At 52.6% G+C, this 22788-nt stretch overlaps 1 protein-coding gene across 1 annotated transcript in view; it reads left to right on the top strand.

Annotated features, from left to right (window-relative positions):
• The window catches only part of MYOM2 (myomesin 2), a 60157-nt gene that overhangs the window by 31223 nt on the left and 6146 nt on the right, over nucleotides 1–22788 (top strand). The window contains 14 exon segments of the mRNA XM_077771892.1: nucleotides 8–94; nucleotides 1805–1931; nucleotides 2040–2218; nucleotides 3220–3334; nucleotides 4356–4512; nucleotides 4594–4700; nucleotides 6802–6846; nucleotides 7384–7520; nucleotides 10138–10282; nucleotides 10396–10455; nucleotides 11560–11627; nucleotides 16409–16522; nucleotides 16717–16804; nucleotides 17338–17376. Coding sequence (XP_077628018.1) covers nucleotides 8–94; nucleotides 1805–1931; nucleotides 2040–2218; nucleotides 3220–3334; nucleotides 4356–4512; nucleotides 4594–4700; nucleotides 6802–6846; nucleotides 7384–7520; nucleotides 10138–10282; nucleotides 10396–10455; nucleotides 11560–11627; nucleotides 16409–16522; nucleotides 16717–16804; nucleotides 17338–17376 — 1468 coding nt within the window.

The following is a 22788-nucleotide window of genomic DNA, read 5'->3' as shown; positions in this document are numbered from 1 at the left end:
CGCCATCCTCGGCTACTACGTAGACAAGCGCGAGGCTCAGCATAAGAACTGGCACGAGGTCAACTCCTCGCCTGTGAAGGAGCGGATCCTGACGGTGGGTCCCACGGCTTTGTCCGCGTCTGCTGGGCGCGGTCCCTTCCCGGGTGGCGTCCCTCCCGTGTTTCAGACACCGTGACGTGCCATGGGGGCACGGGCGGGTTACGGGACATTCAGGCCTCCAGGGACCCTGAGGCCTGGCGCGGGAGCTCAGGAGGCACTTTGTCCTGAGGGGCAGGGGCAGGTGGAGGGGGGGCTCCCCCCAAGCCCGCCGTTCCATGGGGACGGCGAGGTCGGCACCCAGCAGGCACGTGTCAGAGGGTGGCCCGCCCCTGCCCCTGCCCCTGCCCATCACCGTTTTCCCGAGCAAGCTGCACGCCCCGCCGCTGAGGGGGCCGCTCGCCCGGACATGTGTTCTGTCCGGTGGGGAGAGTGGGAAGCGTTTGGAGGAAGGTCAGGACCAAACCCAGGCACGGACCCTTGGCTCCGGTGGCTTCTGTCTTCTGTCTGAGCTCCCACGCCGTTTGCACAGTTTAGGCCGCAGGTTTGCGTGTGTGAACATGGGTATAAGAGTGTGCGCATGAGTGTGTGCACGTGTGCAAACACTTGTGTGGGTGTGCAGGTGCATGCCTGTATGTGTGCATAAGCCTGTACATATATTTAAGGACATGTGTGAGTGTGCACACCTGTGCACACAGACACGAGTGTGCACGTGCGTGCCTGTGTGTACATGTGTTTAAGCATATGCATGAGGGTGCACACGTGTGTGTGTGTGAGAACAGTGTTTACCCTGGCACCAGGCTGTGGGCAGGCGGTCCCTGCAACACACGGCTTCACAACAGCAGGACACACTTGTTCTGTGCGCGTCCCCACAGTCGTGTGACGCGGGCGGTTTGTGGGAGCCTCTCCCTCGAGGTCCGTCCCCTCGAGGACCCGCTCTGTGATGCAGGTCTGAGTGACACATGTGCTGACCGCCAGGTCCACACGTGCACATTGTGATCCGTATGGCCAAAGTCCAAGCTCAGGGTGACATTGTGGACCTGTGCACGCACAGCCTCCGGGCCGGGACCTGGCTGTCCTCGACGAGGGCCTTCAGCGCTGGGAGGAGCGCCCTCTCGTTGCTCCAGCGCCGGCTGCTGCCCCGAGATGGTGGCACGTCTTGCAGGGAAGGAAGCCATTGAACTTGAAACGCACTTGCTTTGGAGCCTGTCTTTTTTCGAGACAATATTGTCTGGAGGCTGCAAGGCAGGGCTAAGGGTCAAGGCCTTCCCTTACGTTTGGGTACAGACCCTCCTGAGGTCTCGACCAAGGGGCCTCCAGTCAGTGTGCTGGGGGACAGTGACGGTTACCTGGTGTCACAGAGTGAGACCCTCGTCTGGCAGAGTGGCGTCGGGTCTCCAGCCCGTGCGGCCAAGGTGCTGGCGTCCACAGAAGGGATGTGGGCTGGAGGGCAGGCCCCTCTGCTCTGCTCCTCACTCACCCTCCATGCCTTCGTGTCCCTGAGCCCCTGGTGCCCTATTTGCTGGCGGGGGGGGGGGGGTGCGGTCATCATGCCATCCCTGTAAATGACGTTATGGAAGGAGGGACTGCGGTAAAGCAGGTGAGGCTCCCCGGAGCACCCACAATGCGACAGGTGCATCTGCAGCCCTCCCGGACCTCACGCACAGTTTACCGACACGGCCCGCCCTCAGGGTTCATTCACGCGCCTTCACGAAGAGACTGTAACGCAGCTTTATTTCACATGTTAACCTGAACAAAACCCACGTAGGTGGACGGCTTGACAGAAGGCTCACTCTATGAGTTCAAAATCGCGGCCGCCAACCTGGCGGGGATCGGGCAGCCGTCGGACCCCAGTGAGCTCTTCAAGTGCGAGGCGTGGACCATGCCCGAGCCTGGTAAGAGGCCGCTCTGAGACCGCCGCGTGCGTGTGCGTGGGGCTGGCAGGGAGGGGGCGCCGCGCCGCTGTGTGTGTGCACAGACACAGAGTGCGTTCCACTTTTCAGGTCCCGCCTATGACCTGACGTTCTGCGAGGTCAGGGACACGTCCCTGGTGCTGCTCTGGAAGGCGCCCGTGTACTCCGGCAGCAGCCCCATTTCCGGGTACTTTGTGGACTACAAGGAAGAGGATTCTGGAGAATGGAGCACCGTGAATGAGGCGGCAACTGCCAACCGTTACTTAAAGGTGACGCCGTCCCTCCACGTGGTCGCTGGCGTCCGGGAGGGGGCTGTGGCCCAGCTGCAGACGGACCCTGAGCCGCCAGGCCAGCCGCTCCGATGGCTCAGTGCCACGGAGCACAGTCGCACTACTGTGTAGTTGCACGTCAGGCCTGGGAATTTATCCGAATAATTCGTGACGCTCACAGCTGTCTGCCTAAGAACACACACATGTTAGTATGTTTTACAAAATTGCGCTGTCTTCCTGCCTCCAAGTGTTTCTATTTCTAGCCCCTGCGGTTCACCTGTCACTGGGGTGGTTGTGACCCTGGTCCTTGGACCGCGGGGTCACCTGCCTGGCCCCTTGCCCCAGCGGGCCTCACCCAGGGGCTTCTTGGCCTGACTGTGGTCTCTGCGGGGTGGCACGTGTGCAGCCGTACGTAAGGGCCACACCTGAGCTGGGCACACAGCTGCACCCGTGAGTGGGTGTCAGCCTCGGGAAGCAGCCCAACGACGTGAAGCAAGGTGGGCTCTTCTGAATGAACCGGTATAGGTAATATAACAAAGGAGTGAGAAACCAGCTCACGTACGTCTTGCCCACCGGTGCAGACTACAGTCCACGCACTTCTGTGTGTACACTTAGCTTGATGTCCGCAGGTGGTGGAATGTCTTGCACAGTTAGAATTCACAGTGGGAGTAGTATTTCCTCGCATATAATCTCGTTAGGTATGAAACCAGGCTGCAAACTGGATGTGATTTTAATTCTGCTTTGAAATATGCAAAGAAAAAAGGAAGAGTGCATCAACTTGGAGTAGAATGTGTTTCTTCTTGCCGAGCGAGGGGGAGAGGACTGTCAGTCTGTGTCACCCGTGGCCTTTCTCGTTCCTTGTGTGTACTTGTCCCAGCTGGAAAAGGAATTACTTTTTTTTTTTTTAAAGCAGGTTCATAGTAAAATGTGAAAAATGTGAAAAATAATAAAATCCTTTTCCTTTGTCAATTCACGTGGGATGTTTTCTCTGGCTCTCCAAGGTCTGTGACCTGCACCAGGGTAAGACCTATGTCTTCCGGGTCCGGGCCGTGAACGCCAGCGGCGTGGGGAAGCCATCGGATACGTCCGAGCCGGTGCTGGTGGAGGCCAGACCAGGTGAGAGGGGAGCACATCGCTGCGCACGGCGGCGGCCCGGCTGCGGGGCAAGGGCGCGTGTGCTCTGTGCGCGTGAGGGCGGCCACGGCGGCACCCTGTCGCGATGTTGGAGCCGCTGGCTGGCGGGCGGAACCCGAGGGTCCTCTGCGCCCCACCTGCCCTGGCAGGCCCCTGGGTCGCAGTGGGAGGCGCTGGGCCGTGTCACAGGGTCAGTGAGGGCCACGGCAGGCGGGAGTGACCGACTGTGGTCTTCATGCCACTGCCGACTCTGCATCAGGAACTCATAAAACCGTTGACGGTGCTCTTGATCCCAAGCAGCCAAAGCCCCGTGGAGGTGGCCTCGGCAGGGGTACTTCTGAGGACGAGGGCAGCTCCCAGGGCACGCGGGGAGGGAGCGTGCTTGAGCCGCAGGCAGGGGTGGGTCGGCGGCGAGGCCGTGTTCCCCCTCAGCCCTCCCCTCCCTGGGGCTGGCTTCATTTCCTCCTGTGCTTCTCCGTCTTCTCGGTAACCGGCAGCCTCTTTCTGCACCTGCTGGAGCTGACGTGTCCCTAGTTCCCGAGGGCCCCGCTCAGACTGGCCTGCGTTGGGCCGGGTGTCCACCTGCTGCAGAAATAACCAGCAGTCCCCCCCCCGTAGCCCCCCAGGGGAGAAGAGCAGAGGGGGGCCCCTGTGTGGCAGTACCAGGGGTGCGCCCACGGCTGCCTTGGCCTGAGCAGGGGTGAGGGGCCAGATCTCAGAGGGAAGAAGGGTCTTCATGGCCAGCACGCTCTCCCTGGCGGGACTGGACACAGAGGGGGACTGGACGGAAAGGCCCATCCGCTCTGCCCTCTGCTTCCGTGGCGGTTTGCTCCCTGATGGGCCTGACTCTGTGTCAGAGGTGACTGTGGAGTGCAAACTGGTGAATCGGTGTAAAACAAGCCCCCTCCGGAAACGAGCCCCTTCCGGAAACAAGTCCCCTCTGGAAGAAGAATGCAGAGGGCATTGAGCTCCTAAGACATTGAGTTGCGCCCTTGCCCTTCAGGCACGAAGGAGATCAGTGCGGGCGTGGATGAGGAAGGAAACATTTACCTGAGCTTCGACTGCCAAGAAATGACCGACGCCTCCCAGTTCACTTGGTGCAAAGCCTACGAGGAGGTCGGCGACAATGAGAAGTTTAGGATCGAGACGGTGGGAGACCAGTAAGTCCCCTTTGGAGCCGGCCGCTGGGACTCCAGGAGACGGTCACAAATGGTGATGCTTCCTGCACTTCTTTCCTTTAGCTCGAAGCTGTACTTTAAGAATCCGGATAAAGGGGACTTAGGAACGTACTCTGTGTCTGTAAGCGACACCGATGGAGTGTCCTCTAGTTTCGTCTTGGATCAGGAAGGTAAGGTCCACGTGATGGGGGCTCGCCCGGCTTGGTGTGTGATGCTTGGAAAGACTGGCACTGAGGCAGAAAAGACTTACTTCGAGAGGGGGTGTGTGTTGGGGGGAGGCTGGGGTGTGGCTTGTTTACAGAAGCTAAAACCACTGTGGGAATTTTGTACTCCGTCCACCACATGAGCCACTGGCCCGGGACTTACTGCCTGTATAGCTCCCTTTGTGTTGTTATCTTTTAAGTTTATTTATTGATTTTGAGAAAGAGACAGAGGGAGTCAGCAGGGGAGTGACAGAGAAAAGGCGAGGGAGAGTCCTAAGCAGGCTTCACTCTATCAGCACGGAGCCTGATGCAGTGCTCAAACTCACAACCTGGGATCATAACTGAGCCGAAACCAAGAGTTAGATGCTCAACCGCCTGAGCCACCCAGGTGCCCACTCCCCCCCCACCCCCAACCTTGTGCCTCGGCAAAGCATTGGGTTTTGCTACACTTTGGTACCTTGGCAAGCAGGAAGTGGCATATTAGGTAAGTCCGTAAGACACGTTCCCCCCAACATTGAATAATCAGGATGATAAAACATATCTTTTCTGTGTATGAAATGGGGTTTCATACCTCTTGCTCTCCTACGAGTAGGAGACCCTAGAAAGAAGTGAGGAAAGTGGCCGGCCAGGGGGCACAGGACGGAGAGCCCAGAAAGAAGTGAGGAAAGTGGCCGCCCAGGGGGCACGGGATGGTGTGACCCCGCTAGGCAGATGAGGCGCCTCACGAGGCAGGTTCTGATGCTGCCGGGGTTATGTCTGTCTGTGTCCAGCCCTTGCCCGCCTGCTACAGGTCAAGGTCGGCTGCACTGTGATGTGGGATGGACCTGCAGTGCCAGACAGCTTTCTTCAGGGCTTTAGAGTTTTGAGTCCCTCAGAGCCCCTATTAAATGCATCTGGTGCCTGATGTGCACACCCCGCGGTTACCCTGGGCCAGTATGGTTCCGGGGCAAGCTGACCTAGGGCGGCCGTCCAGCATGGGTGGGCCAGAGCGGTCTGGGCCCATACTGGGAGGCGCCCCTTGCGGGTGACTGAGGGCTCTGCAGGGACTCTGCCGGGCGGGGTCCTCACTCAGGATGCCAGTGCCCGGAGGCAGGGGAAGGGGCGCATCCATGGTCTGCTCCAGTGCCTTTTCCGACCCCAACCCAGGGGTCTTCGAGCTGTTTTAGGCTCCACACCTCCTTAGATAATCCTGAAGAGTGCTCTACCCTCCTCGGCACCAGCGTTAAGCTTCAAGATGGCATCTTTGCTTCAGTTTTAAGTAGTTGCAAAGGATGCGTGTTTCCAGCATATTTTATTGTGTGTGGACTTGAAACGTCTTTCAGGCGAAGCTTTGCAGCTGCAGGTTTTGCTCATTTGATTTATGGAAATTCCTGCCCTTAGATCTAATTGGGAAGTCAAGCCAACCCTCCAGTGGGGGAGAGGCCGACATCATTTTTCACTTCAAGCAAGTGTGTTCCTACAGACCTTTGTGGCCATGGCCACATTTCTTAATTCTAATTAAGAAAGGAGGGAGAGGAGGAGCGAGAGGAGAAATGTTTGGGAACCTTCAGGTTTTCTAAGCTTGTCCTTGAGACTCAGGACAGATGCATTTTCTTTTCTTTTTTTAATTTGTGGCAATAACACGTGACGCTGAAATCCTGGGCAGGTGAAACATTTGGAAGAAGGACACCTCACAAGGGGAAGAAGATGACAGACCTGCCCTTCTCAGCCTGTAGGACTGATATTAGGAAGAGGTTCCGATAGAATTAGAGGGTCTGGAATGGATCTCTTTACTCCTCCCTTCTGCAAAGCTGCCCCCACCCCAGACCCTCTGTCCCCAAGGCTCCGCCCTCACGCACCCCACCCCCCTTCAGGACGGGGTTATTAACTGGTGAGGATCTCAGCTGAAGAGAGCCTTCAAAGGCGGTTCGACTCCTTCTCGCCCTTTCACTTCTAGTTAACGTTTCTTACACAACCTCAGGTTACATCTCCGTGATGTCCGATCTCTGCTCGCAGTTAGTCTTGCCGTTGTTTATAAATTTCTGCATGTACAGGTCAAAACCGATGAGTGCATTTTTCTTAATTTCAGAGCTTGAACATTTGATGGCGCTGAGCAACGAAATCAAAAATCCCAGTAAGTGACCCCGGGACCCCACAGCCTGATGCAATGGCAGGGGTGGGGGTGGGGCTTATTGCTGCGTGGAGCTCACGGAGGGGCACTTTGGGGAAGAGCAGCTGCATTTCACACTCCCAGCTTACAGGCGTGTTAGGTGCCCATTTAAAATGAAAACAAGTTGATATTGTAACTTTGTAGAGATTTTTATTGCCTGGAGAATGTTTAAAATTTGGGGGTTAGCATCGCTGCCCCTAATCCAATTGAGTCAGTCAGGTGGAGTCTTTGGTTAGCGAGTTGCACTGAACACAGAAGCACACGCACCCGCAGCCATCGGATCCGCTGGGAAAGCGAGGCTGCTGACCTGCACACAAAGTTCGCACGGGCTGGCCCGGGGGTTATTTTTATTTTTGGTTTTCATAACCCAATTCAATATTCCGGGTCTTCACGGTCTCAAAAACTTTAATAACTAGAGTTGATATTTTCTTCCAATATGAAGCAGTTTTTTTTCATGAGGGTTCATGCATTATTGACTTTCGATTTCTTTTCTTCCTGTAGCAATTCCTTTGAAATCAGAATTAGCTTATGAGATCTTTGATAAGGGCCAGGTTCGCTTCTGGCTCCAGGCTGAGCACTTATCACCTGATGCCAGCTACCGATTTATTATTAACGACAGAGAAGTCTCTGACAGTGAGGTGAGTCCGTGTGTGAGTGATCTGTGGCTTTGAAGGTTTTACTTTGGCAGGTCAGTTCCTTAAAGTCCATATTCTGTGTTTGAGCTATAGAACTCAGGGTGTGGCAGGTTGGCAAGATGAATGTGTGACGGTTGATTCTTGGGATGTTCAGAGGTTGGGCTGGGCCAGAGAAGCGATTGGGAGCCCTTTAAATCCAAGCCTGCCAGAACTTAAAAAATGATACACTATGTTTTAGAGATATTGAGACTATTTTTTTAAAAAATGTTTTTTGATGTTTATTTAATTTTGAAAGAGAGAGTGAGAGCTGANCCACGCGAGATGAAAAGGAACTTAGTGTAATTGCACTTTATTTGCAGAACATCTTTGGATGAACATTTCCTACCTGCTGCGTAGAACTTGCTTTAAATCTGATGTCGTTGCTGTGCAGTTAATCCCTCGGAGGAGGGCTGTGCCCGTTTCACTTGCTTAAGTAGCAACCCACAGGTGACTTGCCCGTGTGAAGATTGATGTTATTTTTCGGAAGTCACATAAAAGCCTATATTTATGGCCCCCGTAAAATCATTGAACTTCATCTGGCTGCATAATGGCAGTAGCAAAGAGCCTAATTAATTTCTAAAAGCCGCCCAGATACCGCAGTGCAGAAGCTGAGAAGATGGAAAAGGCTACTGTATTGTTAAGAATCCAGTGGGGGAGAGTGCTGTGTTTTTACTTCTTGGACCTAGTGAGGCGGTCCCTAGAGCCCCCTTACATACAGTCTGAAGCGCAGACAAGAATAGCTCATGTGTCATCATTTTGAAACTTGGTCTCCATTCGCAAAAGTAGATCCTCAGAACTGTGGAGAAACCCAGCGAGACTCACCCAGGTCTCTTTCTCCCACCAGGAGTGACTCCACGTTTCGTGATCAGTACGTTTCTTAGCGTGGCCTCTCTCTCCTGGGAAGCGGTTCAGGGCCAGGCTTCCTTGCTCATTTCTGTCTTCTGTCACGTTCCGCAGACAGCTTCCCCTCTAGCACAGCGTAAACAGCCACAAACGAGCACGTATTGTGTGCCGGATGTCTGTGAAATCGCATCGCAGTTTCTAACCGTGACGGTGATGTTTTAATGGTGACTGGAAGTCAGGGCCGGGAAGTAGGTTTGACTCACTGAAAACCTAAAAGGTGTCTTTGCTGAGCCAGGAGCCGAGGCGTCACGGTTAACCACTGAGAACGTGACAGTCATCTTTGCCTCCAGGAGGACATGTTTGCAGGCCGTTTTGATGGTTCACCGGAGCCAGCCCAGCAGGGACAGAGAAGTGAGCCTGGCCTCCCGGCGCTGGAGGACCCGGTCCCTGAGGGGAGGATGTGGGCCTCCTGGTGCTAGGGGACCGAGCAGCAGGGCTCTGTGAGCTCAGGGCGGCATCACAGAAAGAGCGCGCTCTCTGGGGGCCAAGGCGGTTTCCTTGGACAGGCTGCTGACCACAGATCACTGGTGTGTGTTCTGCTCACCTTGGTCATGAGCCTCCCCTGCTCAGGACCGAGATCGTCATTCAGGTTGGGAAGTCCCGGCTGCAGCCCCAGCGGCTCAGCCTGACGGGAGGATGAGAGCCAGCAGGGGACCATCTGTGGGCCACCCTGGGCACGGGGGCCGAGGCCCTGCCGTGACTTCCTGAGCAGCGTCACCAGGGAGGAGAAAATCCTGTGCCCCAGGGCCTCAGCGCTGCCTTTCCCTGCACCTCCCTGACCCTGCTTAGCTCTAGATTCTGTGTTGTCCGAGGCGGAATGAGACGGAGTCCGTTAGCCGCCATAAAACATCAGTGTGTGTCAGCTCATCACAAAAGATGGGAGCAGAGTGTGAAAGGAAGCCGAGCTTCCAGGGGGCTGGGCAGCACGGGGTCATGTCCCTGGTCAGACGTCGTCGTCCGTGGACTGCGGCGCAGTCGGGGTCCACAGCCAGCTCAGCACCACGGACAGCACAAGGAGCCAGTCGGCACAGGCTGACTTTTCGGCGAGAGTCCCGCACACGTTCGTTTGGGCGCACACGTTTGGGTGGAAGGGGTGAGGACAGCCCTCACTCTCAAGGACCCAGCGTCCAGCAGGACGGGCGGACGGGGAGGACACCCGGATGGGGGCGAGGTGTCCCTGTCGGGGAGGCGTGTCCCTGCAGGACTCGGGCGCAAGCTGCCAGAATTGCCGAGGCACACACAGTCCCTCCACACTCTTCCAGAAAATCTCTGCCCGCCTGACACGCAGCGTCCGTGGCTCTGGTCCACACGGCGGCCTCGGAGCCGCGGACCACGTGGTGTATTGTTGCCGGCTACCTGTGGTTTCGTGGTCAGTGTGAAGTACGTGGACATGCACACTGTTTCGTCCCTCCTGTGTGTTTAATTTTCTCACACTAGGTGCTTGTTCTTGGGAGTGAGCCTTCCTGGCACCATCGGCTCCCACACAGAACGTGGGCTTTGTCACCAAGGGGACGTTTGTGTCCCTTAGTGGATGTGCAGCTCTCCAAGAGGTTTAGTGGATAAAATCTCATTCTGTTTCTGTGTATATGTGGTAGTTGATGCAACTATCTAATGTCAGGGATCAGACCGGAGGATGGGATTTCACTGTAGACTTCTCTTGTTCTCCTGTTGCTTCTAGAAACACAGAATTAAATGCGACAAAGCAACTGGCATCATTGAGATGGTCATGGACCGATTTACTATCGAGAATGAAGGCACCTACACTGTGCAGATTCATGACGGAAAAGCCAAGAATCAGTCCTCTCTGGTTCTCATTGGAGATGGTATGCAGTACTGACTAGTTTGTGTGCCTGTAAAAGAAAATTCAAAGAAAAATGTGCTGACCACACAGAAGCACACATCTTTCATTTCTTTTCCCCTTAAATACTGAATTTAGCATTCAAGGCTGTCCTGGACGAGGCTGAATTTCAAAGAAAGGAATTCCTCAGGAAGCAAGGTGGGTACCCGACTCTCCCCCCCAGCACAAACCCTGAGCAGACTCAGTGTGTATGTGTGTTTTTTTAAATTTTTTAACGTTTATTTATTTTTGAGAGAGAGTAAGCAGGAGAGGGGCAGAGGGAGAGGGAGACACAGAATCCGAAGCAGCTCCAGGCTCCAAGCTGTCAGCACAGAACCTGATGCGGGGTTTGAACTCGCAAACAATGAGATCATGACCTTGGCCAACGTCACATGCTTAACTGGCTGAGCCCCCACCCAGGTGCCCCCAGACTCAGTGTTTATTTGAATGTTAGTTTAAAGCTGATCCCGCTCCATGCCCAATGACTAAATGCTGTTTTAAATGATCTCGATGTTATACTGTTTCTTATCTATAGAAATTTGGGTATTTTTCTGTTCTTTGTACTTTACATGGATTTCACCTGTATTCTTTTCTTGCTTCTACCTTTAAAAGTCCCAGAATCTGCTGTGTAGTGTTCATACTTCCTGTCACTGCGAATCAGGGACACGATCAGGGTGACCAGAGGTACCCAGGCTCTGTGGCTGACCTGCGGACCAGCTAGTCTCTCCTGAGCTCGCTGGTGTCTTCACGGCCCCACTCCCACACACGCACACACCCCCTGCAGTCTGGTCATCCCACAGCCACACGGTCTCCCACGGTCCCCCTTTCAATCTGGGGCCCTGTGCAGAGTCCAAGCTGGACGCCAGGCCTCCCCTCCGCGGCACATCCAGCCCACGGGACCTGAGCTGGCATTGTGGAGGCCGTGACCTGGAACTTCGGGGGACCGGGTCTGGTCAGAGCTCGGTACTCACCACACGAATGATGCGGTGGGTGGTGACGAGGAAAGGCTGCGTCCATCAGAAATACCACCTCAGTCTCAAACAGAAAAGCCATGTTCTGCCCACAACGCATTCACATGTATAAATATACATATGTGTGTATGTGTGCATGTGCGGGATGGGTACGTGTATATGTGCATGTGATATATGTGTATGTGTGATATATACATGTATATGTGTGTGTGTGTGATATATACGTGTATATATGTGTGTGTGTGATATACATTTCCCCTCTTACAAACTTTTCTCCTCTATTCCTCCCCAGGCCCCCATTTTGCTGAGTATTTGCACTGGGATGTTACAGAAGAGTGTGAGGTTCGACTGGTCTGTAAGGTGAGGGCGCAGCTCCAACAAGGCAGTGGTCAGCCGTCAGCCGCGGGGCGCCAGGGCCCTTTCGGGGACGCACCCGCCGTCTGTCACGTGGGTGCGCCGAGCAGCTTTGCCTCTCGTGGACGTTGCAGTCTTACGCCTCAGTGCCTGTCCCTGACCTCGGTGAGGGGACTGCAGCATGGCAGTGCGCCAGGGGCGAGCCAAGCAGGCTACTTAGAATATGTACGATTGTAGTGAGCGAACTGATGGACGGTGTGCCGTGATGAAATCCGTCTGGTAATTTCTGCTGCTCACATGGTTTCTTTAAGAAATAAAAGGTATGTTTTGGGAATAAGATGCCCCTTACACCTGGTTTTAATGGTGGAATACTAAAGTAGGCCTTAGTTACTACTGACTGTAAGGTCTCTGTTTTGGGGACCAGACTCTAAGGAGCATCTCCTGTAAGACGGGCACCGTCGTAGACGCTGGGGGAGTTCAGTAATGCAGCCACTCACAGACTAGTAGAAAGCGGAAACAGAAACAGAAAATGTCACTAGAACAGACACTAGAGGAAGACCAGGAATGGTACCAGGTGGTCACTTCTCCGGAGAGGTCTGGGGTGTGGACAAAGACATGGAACTTGGAAGCAGCCAAATTGCGGATATAATGCGGCTGTCTGTCGCGGCAGATGGCAAGGCAGGTCCTCCAAACTTAAACGTAGAATTATCAAGGGATCCAGCAGAGGAAGTTGAAACCTGGAACTCAGGTATCCGTGTGTCCAGGAGGACAGCAGCATTTTCTTAACAGCCGAAGGAGGCAGCGTGAGGGTCCTGGGTGGAGGAGCGGATTAATGCAGCATGTATATCCGTTATGTGGAGAATTACTCATCCTTGGGAAGGAAAGGCAGCCACCATTGTGACAATATGCGTGGACCTGGAGGGCGTTATGCTAAGTGAAGTAAGTCACACAGAGAAGGAAAGTACTGCATGGTCTTGCTTATATGTGGAATCTGAAAGAATCAGACTTACAGAAGCAGAGTGGAATGTGGTTGCCAAGGGCCGGGATTGTGGAAAACGGGGAGATATTGGTCAAAGGGCACAAACTCCCAGTGGTAAGATTAGTAAGTCCTGGGGATAGTAAATGGACAGCACGGTGACTGTAGTTGAGAAACCATATAATACACTTAAAACTGCTGAGGGTAGATCTTAGTGCTGTCACCGTAAATATAAAAAAAAAGTAATTATGCGAAGGGGATGGACGTGTTAACTAATTTTAATATGGTGACCATTTCACAGTAGTTGAACATATCGTGTTATCATGCTGTATCCCTTAAACTTAAATAATGTTATTGTCAACTTTATCTCAATAAAGTTGGGAACAATAAGAGGTAAAAGCAAAGGAAAGTGGGATAAAGGATGGAGCAGCATTCACCTGAGGAGATGTGAATGGATGATGGGTCAGGCCCACAGTGTGAGGGGCCGGGCCGAGGAGGGGAGAGTGGGCGGTGGTCAGGCCCACGGTGGGAGGGGCCGGGCCGCGGAGGGGAGAGTGGGCGGTGGTCAGGCCCACGGTGGGAGGGGCCGGGCCGCGGAGGGGAGAGTGGGCCCTGCGTGCTGGTGGTTTAGTCGTCAGCCAGTTGTGTACTTGGCCTGATGTGTTGATGGAGGAGGAGGAGGTGGGCCATGGGTGTGCATCCAAGCAGCGAGCTGGTGTTCAGGGGAGCACGAGGAGACGGGTGATAGTGGGGTTGCTGCGGTGGTGGGGGGGGGGGACCAGGATGCCGGAGATGAAGGGCCAGGGCAAAGGGCAGGCCTGTGCCCAGGTGCAGGATCCTGTAGGGCGCTGATGCGGCCAGGAGCACAGGGTCCCGGGACAGGGGACGTGAGGTAAGGGCGGCCCGTGCAGGAGACAGGCGGGTGTGGGTGTGCGGCCGCGTGAGGGCGTGGGCGCCCCGGGTGCGTTCGGTGGGCCTTGAGACACGGTGCTTACACTGACCTTTCCGGCTCGTCCCCGCTCATTGTTAGTGTTGGTGATTGACTGCTGAAATGTAGCTGCATTTCCTGTCCCTGGCTCTTTTGTGTGTGTACAGTAACCGAGGCTAAAGTTTTGGCATTTAACACACTCAAGTTGCTGTAAAGTCATATCAGAAAAATTCCTGGACATCTTTCTTCTCGTAGTGAGTTTCTTACCCCGGTATACCTAAAAGGAAGACTCAGAGACAAACTCATTTAAAAAATTTCTTTACTATTTGTTTTTAAGAGAGGGAGAACGTGAGTGGGTGAAAGGCAGAGAGAGAGGGAGAGAGAGAATCCCAAGCAGATTCCCCCGACTGTCAGCGCAGAGCCTGATTAGGGACATGAACTCATAAACTGTGAGATCGAGACCTGATCCAAAGTGGGATGCTTAACCGACAGAGCCCCCAGGTGCCCCAAACTCATTGCTCAGGGGCACAGAAGTGACAAGTGTCTGGTCAGCAAGTGCAAACAGTAGGTATTTACAGGGAAACTCCACAGGGTTGCCGAGGATGGGCTGTTTACCTGGGAAACAGGATCAGAAAAACAACAGTGTTTTCAGATGAGTGTCAAATGCAGAGAAGGTGTGTATCCTCAGAGTTTGCGACCACAGCAGCTGCTTCAGACAGTCAGCAACTCTCGTTGGCCAGGCGGGGCAGAGGGGCTCTGTCGTGGTCGGGTCGTTGTCTTTCTGATTGTGGGCATTCAGTACGTGCCTCCGAGGGAGAAATGAGACTCCTCCTCCCCTCGTGCTCTGCTCTCATCCGAGCGGTACGTGCCCACACGTGTAATACGTGAGGACGCTTCACATTCCCTGACCACAGTGTCTGGCAAGATTTTAAACACAGCCATTGGAGAAACTGAGCACATTTTAACTGAGATTTGAGTATTTTGCAGTTGAATGCACTTAATTTGTGCACTTGTGTCCCTACCTGCTGTGATTCTGTCAATTATTTTACATAGTTTTCCCCTTAATGTTTGTTTACTTTGGCAGATTTTTTCAAAATTTACTTCTGAAACAGAACACATGGTGAAAATTTATGCAAGGGAACATAAGTTCTTAATAGAACTTCACTGAAAATCATCTTTTATTTATTTATGTATATATTTTTTAAAGTTTATTTATTGTGAGGGAGAGAGAGAGAGAGAAAGTAGAGGAAGGGCAGAGAGAGAGGGGGAAAGACAGAGTCCCACGCAGGCTCAGAGCTCTCAGCACAGAGCCCGATGTGGGGCTGCAGCTTATGAACCGTGAGATCATGTCCTGAGCTGACATCAAGAGTTGAACCCTTAACTGACTGAACCCCAGAAAAACCATCTTTTAAGATTAAAGTTTATACTAAAAGAAACTTGAGTCTGAAACCGAACAAAATCTTCTAGAAAGTTCTCGTACAGTAGACGTTGGGACTCAGGGTGCTCCATCCTGGAGAGTGAGTCAGGTGTGTGCCATGTGATGTCTCGGGATCTCGTTACTTCTATCGTTTCTAAATGTGTACATTTTCAGCACCCGTATTTTAGGAGCAGTAGGGAGAAATCACAGAGTATAGTCCTTCAGGGACAGAAGACAGTCCCAGCTCTTGGACCAGGATGCCAGTTGAGGATGTGTGTTGTGGAGGACGGAGTTTGGAGGTCCTTGGGAAGGGTTTTATTCGGCGTTCAAGGACAACGCAGCTTGAACACCAGAGTCAGGGGAAGCAGTACTGGCATGAGGCGAAGGGTGTGAGGGGTAGGGTTGGCCCTGAAAACGGACACTGAGGTTTGGTTAGGGACGGCGATTGTCTGCTGGAATCGTTTGGATGCAGTCCATCCAGCTGCGTATTGTCACCTCTTGGTTCTGACTTGAGAACCAAGCTCCCGTCCCACGGTCTGGTGGGGCGCAGTCCGCCGCCCACTCAACAGATACTTGTGGGTGCGTTGCCATGGCCTGGGGTGCAGGTGTGAGGGGCAGACTCACTCAGTCCTTGCTGTCCAGGGATGGCTGTGTGGTGCGACAGCAGCCCAGGGCCCGCGTGGAAGTCCTGAGCCGTGCTCCCACGCTATCAGAACCAGTCTCACTGTCTGGATACTTGTCATTTACTTGTTTGGCGCTGACGTCACTGCAGTTGAGTCCATACAGGATGTAAATGCATTTTGTAAAGGAAATGGATGTAAATCCATTTGATGCATTCCGTGTGGCCAGTGTGTTCCGTTCATCAGTACCAGGCTTCTTTCTCACCCTTGGGATGTACGTGTCAGAACATGTGAATCGACATGCTTACTCATCCTTGGAATCCCACAAAGCTCAGTTTCAAATTCAAGCTCACATCAGAGACTGAATTGTCAGGAATTTTAGTAGAAGGGGAGGAAGGGGAGTTCCCATTCCCAGTGGGCTTATTTTGTGTTATGGTCTCGTTCCCTCCATACAGACACATCTGAAATGTCTTACTGCCGAAAAGCAGCCACAGAACAGTTTTATGGACGTCTCAGAATATTTTATATTATTTGCAAATTTAAAATACACTGCTTATGACTTGTTTTTATTACTGGCCTTTCATATAAACCAAAAGTGCCTCATATCATCCAGTTCTGTGCGCGAGGACGATTTGTCCTTCTGTGTGCAACTGTGAGGGCTTAATTGTTCCAGAAGCTGGAATTTAGAAGTTGATTGGCCATTATTAGGAATGACAGCTCTTCCATGAGCCTCTATCTGAGGCTGTAATAAAAATCAATGGTATTTTTTCTAAGTGTGTGATTTAAAATCCAGAGACTCTTTCCTGGAGTGATTCACATACTAACCGTAAGATTTCTGCCCCGTAGGTTGCAAACACGAAGAAAGAGACAGTTTTCAAATGGCTGAAGGATGATGTTCTGTATGAGACGGAGACATTGCCTGACCTGGAGAAGGGAGTCTGTCAGCTCCTCATACCGAAGGTACACCGTGTTGCGTGAAACAGCGTGGGGGTGGAGGCCAAAGAAAAACCCATCTTTCTAAAACTTGTAAATCCTGTGCTTTCTCCCAGTTTGTAGCCTGAATTCCCAGGGTTGACAAAAAAAATTATGAACATTTATTACATTTTCCATCTTGGCATTGATTTTACATGCATGTGGGGTATGTTTTATGGCAGTTGTCAAAGAAGGACCTCGGTGAATATAAGGCAACATTGAAAGACGAGAGAGGTCAAGATGTGTCTATCCTCGAGATCGCTGGCAAGGGTAAAACAAACCTTCTTTGTTTCCCCCAACAAGGGATCCATTTTGCCAAGGGGATGCCATGTGCAGTGAGGGCACATCCATCCGCATCCTTATGGTACATGTTTCCTTAGCAGTAATGTGGTAGAAGAAAATCGATTTGTGTTTTATTTCTGTTCCAACCTGCTTCCAAGTTTTAGAAAAATCTGTGATGTTACTTTGGGTCCCTACAAAATGTCATTTGAGTCCGTCATCGTAAGCCAGGTTTTATCCCATTACTAATGTAGTGAAAATGATTGAAGCAGAGAGGAAGTTAAATTCAGTTAAAGGTATAGTTGGATTCCTGTGTAGTAAGACTTTCTCATTCCTTGTTTAAAAGCGAACAGGTTAGGGGGATTTATGACACACATGAACCTTCAGTGGGTAAATGTCACCATTGTAATGTTTCACTTTTCAAATGAACGTCATGATTTCCTGTATCTGTTTAATTAAACAAGAAAATGCTGCTTTCTGATAAAAGTATATGCGATAATGGTACATCCTCTTCTTCCTTTCAGTGTACGAGGATATTGTTTTGGCGATGAGCAGAGTCTGCGGTAAGTAGATGCCTACTAATTTTTGAGTTATTTTGGGTGTGGACACCCCTTTTGCGGAGTTGGGTACTTAGCACCGCAAAGGGGGAGGCTGAGGCCGCTGGTGTGGACGCTGGGCTGATGCTGGGGAGCCCGGGGGCCAGACAGAGCCACCCGCCAACTGCTCCAGAGGCTTTGCAAAGGGGGTTTTCAGAGCTATATTTAGAATCTATGTAGTATTTTTTTAAAAATCCAGTTTGGACTTTCTGATTAGCCATGTCTTCCAGTTTGTCTCAGCTTCATCAGGATGATAGCTTTGTACGTAATTGCTGTCAGCATCTTTCTTACCCATGTTGAGCAGCAGTAATGGCTTTTAAGCCTCTGGCTTTGCGTTGTATATATTAGATCATTCTATAGCTTTACAAATAAATTCTTCCTGTCCATGTCCCCTTCCGTGGATCAGAGGACGAAGACACGGGGTAGTAATTCAGTAGCAGTAGCTGGCATTCGTGTAGAGCTTTATGCTAAGGGTTACACCACGACCACTGTGGGTGTTCTAGAACTCCCCTAAGTTCTGTCTTCAGAGCAGGCGGCCAGGCCTGTGGCAGGAACCCGGCTCAACTGTGGGTGTCCACTGGCTCGAGCCACGGCTCTCCAGGGAAGTCACACATGTCTGGTTCCAAACTCAAGTGCCATCTCACGCAGGCTTTTGGACGTTCTGCTCAAAACCTCCCTGTTGTTTTTGGTTGCTTCCTCAAAATCGCTCTGCAGGCTGTTTTCACTTGTTCTACTTGTGCTTGTTGGTCAAGTAAACGTGACCACGTTGTTTAGCCTCGATGGTCATCAGTGGACCAAACACGCCTTCGTGGCTGTGGAGCCCCTGGGGAGGGCGGATGGAGCCGTCTGGAAGGTGATGCGCTCCTGCACCCCTGGGGACCACCTTGTGTTAAGATGTCACGTCACNACACACACAGACTCTCGCGCACACACACTAACACTCACGGACACACACACAGACACACGCACGCGCACAGTAACACTTACGGACACACACGCACACACTAACACTCATGGACACACACACTCACACAGACTCACAGTCACATGCACAAACACTAACAGACATACAGACACACTCACATAGTTTCTAACAGACTCACCCACAGACTCACACAGACTCACCCACAACTCACACAGACTCACACTCAGACACACAGATTCACACTCAGACTCACACACAAACACTAACACAGACACACTCACACACAGACTCACACTTAAACACACAGTCACACTCACACACACTGACACACACAGACTCAAAAACAGACACACTTACACTCACATAGATTCTAACACAGACTCACACAGACACACAGACTCACACTCAGACATACAGACTCAGACTCACACACAGACACACTCACACGCACAGACTCACACTCCCACACTCCCACACTCATCCACCCGTATGCGGCCTGGTGTCTGCTCCCCAGGAGCCCTGCGCCCACTTCGTGGAGGACTTGCTGAGGCCCGAGGCTGCCTCCTCCTGCAACCTCCTGACCAGAGCCCACAGAGCATCGTGAGCTCCCGTCCCCTGCCACGCGGCCTCACAGACCACAGCGGGGCCCCGTGGCGGCGCAGCTGGTGACATAGCTGAGCTCACAGCCTGTCCTGACATGGGCCAGGGCACAGGTACTGAGCGCAGTGTCAGTGCTGGGTGGGGCGGACAGGCAGGACCACACCCTGTGCGGGTGCTGGACGCCTCCTCAGGCCCTTGCTGTCCTCATGGGACCGTCCTGGTCCCCGGGAGAGGCATCCGGGCCCTGGTGTGGAGTCACATGTAGCAGCACAAGACATGGGGCATCTCTGAGAGAAACTTCCAGCAGAGCCGACAAAGCAGGATGATCACGGCTCCTCGGGCGCTCACGCTCTCCCCTGGTGCACCGCTGGGCATTCAGACCCTTCCCTGCACAGGCTGGTGGTCGCAGGAAGCCACCGCTCCATCTTCTTCTGGGCCCCCCGAACTTTGTTTCAGTTTCAGGGCCAAGTAAAGACTTCGGATAAAAAAGAACGTTGGCTTCAGGCCCTCAGGCTACACCCCCTCCCCCAGCCCTACACAGAATCTTATGGTGACAGATGTGACAGTGGAGAGAACACGGTTTCCTGCCATGCCAGCTAGTACGCCCACGGAGCCAGATACTTAGTTCTCCGCGTCCCAAAAGTCAAAGGCCATGTTTAGCTATAAAGAGAATTTGCTGTGCACGGAGATAGAGACGTCATTACAGTCCCCCCGTCCTCGTCCTTGAAGGAAAGGCTTGGGACGGGGCGACCGGTGCTCCTGCTTCGGATCTTCAGCACCCAGGCTGCAAATCAACCCTTTGTAAAAATACACGCCTACGTTACGGTCACCGGCATGGATGACACAGCGCCTGCACATGCCTTGCCTTTTCCACATATGTTTCCATGTGTTTCCACATATGGTGTTTCCACACATGGGCATCTCAGCTTTTCCGGGCTGACTCCTGATATGGAGGGAGCACAGTCAACGGGTCAAACCCCTCAGTTGGGTTTTAGGGAATCTCCATTAACTGTGTCAGCAACATGCACCGAGGCAGCCCAGAAGTAACCGAAGCACGCTCGTGACAAGTCGTGTCACTGAGTCAGTGTGTTTTGTGCTAGGTCACTCGGTTAATTACCAGCAGAGTGCACAGAGCAGCCCAAACCCGCCGGGGTTCCTCAATCGGGAGTTGAGCTCCTCCTGACATTCTTTGTGACATGACATGCCTTCTGAGGCAGTGTCCACACAATTCTGCAATGGAGGCAACCATCACCGCTTACCAAAAATATCTAGAGTGCATTATTGCCTACAGGGGGCTGAAGTATACACCTCCATTTTCACCACTTAACAGAATTCTGAAATGTCTAAACAACTGAAAGCATGTATAGGTGACAGAGAAACCTCAGCGGCAGAGATCAGATTTGGTGTGGTATATTGTATAATTAAATACCTGTCTGCTTCAGTTTTGTATCATAAAATATAAATGCTCCTTATGTCTTCAAAATCAAGGCTTAATAGTGATGCAGTTGGGGGCGCCTGGGTGGCTTAGTCGGTTAAGCGTCCGACTTTCGCTTAGGTCATGATCTCGCGGTTTGTGGGTTCGAGCCCCGCGTCGGGCTCTGTGCTGACTGCCAGCTCAGAGCCTGGAGCCTGTTTCAGTCTGTGACTCCCTCTCTCTCTGACCCTCCCCTGCTCACACTGTCTCTCTCTCTCTGTCTCCTAGAAATAAATAAAAAACATTAAAAAAGATTAAAAAAAATAGTGATGCAGTTGATATAAAACCAGTAAAGAGGAAGACGGCTTCCTAGTTATGTTTGCCCTGGTCAGTATCATTCTTGGAAATCAGGCTCGTGTGCTCTGAGTCCGGGAACGTGTCCTGGGGTCCCTTCCTCCCCGTGGTTGGCAGAGACAGTGACGCCCCGGCTTGCTCACTGGGGTGAGGCCCATCTGTCTATACAGCGTGCACCTGAGCAGTACTTATGAAAGTGCCAGGTGGGGTCCTCGCCTTTGAGTTCAGAGATTTTCTGGAGTGGCTCTTCCTGGGTTGGTCTGTGTTTCGTCGGCAGTGGCTTTGCTCTTTCCTGCTCGGTCAGAAGACCTTCTGGGCACATGTTCACTTGCTGACCCGAGTCAGAATGAGTCCCTGAGGTTCCATCTCTGTGACCTTTCCTTTCCTTTTTTTTAAAAAACGTTTTCTTTTTTTAAAATTTACTTTTATTTCTTTTGAGAGAGTGAGCACTCGTGAGCAGGGGAGGGGCAGAGAGAGAAAGAGACAGAGAGAGAGAACCCCAAGCACTGCCAGCACGAAGCCCGACGTGGGACTTGAACCCACGAGCCTTGAGATCATGACCTGAGAAGAAGTCGAGAGTTGGACGGTTGACCGAAATTAACACCACAGTCAAGGACACTTGTATTTATGTTTCTTTACGTAAAGTCATAAAGATAATCAGTTGCTTGTTTTTGGCCACATGTTTTATGTTAATTGTCTGTCTTCTATAGAGATACTGTACCCATGGTTTCTACCAATTACGTAGTGTTTCGTGGAAGCACGGTGCCACGCCGCACAGCCTTCCCTGTAGGGACGGCGCAGCTGTTCCTTAGTATCGGAAGCTGCATCGTGTGCCTCCGGATGGAGAGAGGCTGGTTCCCATTTCCTGTTTCAAGACTTGCTCTTTTGAGCGAGTCCCCAGAGGTGCATGGCCGCGTGGAGTGCCGTGACTTCAGGGTGAAAATGGAAGTATCCGCGGCGCTTACCACGGTTGGGAAATGGTGCGTTCAGAAGGTCCTTCTCCGTCGCGTCGTTCCCTTTATCTTGCTGGTGATGGGCCTAGCGTCTTCCGGGTGATGGAGTGCCCGGGCTCACGTCCGTTCCCTGCAGTTACACACCCAGTAACGATGTCGGCTCCCAGGCCACGCCTTCACCACAACTTCCCGTGTCCTCACCCCTCGCGGTCCCCGGGCCCTGTGCCCTGCCACGTCGGGCCGCGTCCCTGCTCCAGACACGCGGGCTCTGTTCTCGTGTCCTGGGCTCTCCTCACCCTTCGCTCCTCCTGCCTTCTCCCTCGCATCCAGTCTTGACGCAGCTTGAAGGCCCAGCTCCAGTCTTGTCTCCCTGACCCCGCCCAGACCCCGCCCTGGGTCGCTTCTGCTGGCTCACCATCCCTCTTCGGCAATACTTCAGTTCCGGTCAGTTGACGCAGAATGAACTGTGTTACGAGCTGTCTGCCTGAATATCCCTCCTCGTCTTCAGCTGAGTTGCCGAGGGGCATTTGTTGATCTCTTTCAAAGAGTTCTGTGTCCCTTACAGTATTCGACACAGAGATTTTCATATAGGCGCTTGTTTAATGAACAGCTGAGGCATGGGAGAAACTGCGAGAATATGTGGCCGATAGACGTTGGAATATAGAAATGTGAGGCGATGCGTACTGCTGATGGATGCCAGAGTGTAGACATGTGAGGTGGTGTGTATCGCTGACAGACTCAGGTGTAGACATGGGAGGTGGCATGTACTGGTGACAGACGCCAGAGTGTAGACATGTGAGGCGGCGTGTACTATGGACGGACACTGGAGTATAGACATGTGAGGTGGTGTGTACTGTGGATGGACACCAGAGTGTAGACATGTGAGTCAGTGTGTACCACTGATGAATGTGGATGTAGATATGTGAGGCGATGTATACCGTGGACAGACCCCAGAGTGTAGACATGGGAGGCAGTATGTACCACTGATGGATGTGGGTGTAGACATGTGAGGTGGTGTGTACCATGGATGGACCCCAGAGTGTAGACATGGGAGGTGGGGCGTATCGCTAATGGACACGGGTGTAGACATGAGGCGGCGTGTACTGCTGGGTGTGGCAGACGCACCTGCAATC

Source organism: Crocuta crocuta, unplaced genomic scaffold, assembly GCF_008692635.1.
Source record: "Crocuta crocuta isolate KB4526 unplaced genomic scaffold, BGI_CrCroc_1.0 scaffold111, whole genome shotgun sequence".
Lineage (NCBI taxonomy): Eukaryota > Metazoa > Chordata > Mammalia > Carnivora > Hyaenidae > Crocuta > Crocuta crocuta.
Note: the sequence above shows the minus strand (reverse complement) of the source record. Positions and strands in the feature narration are given on the sequence as shown.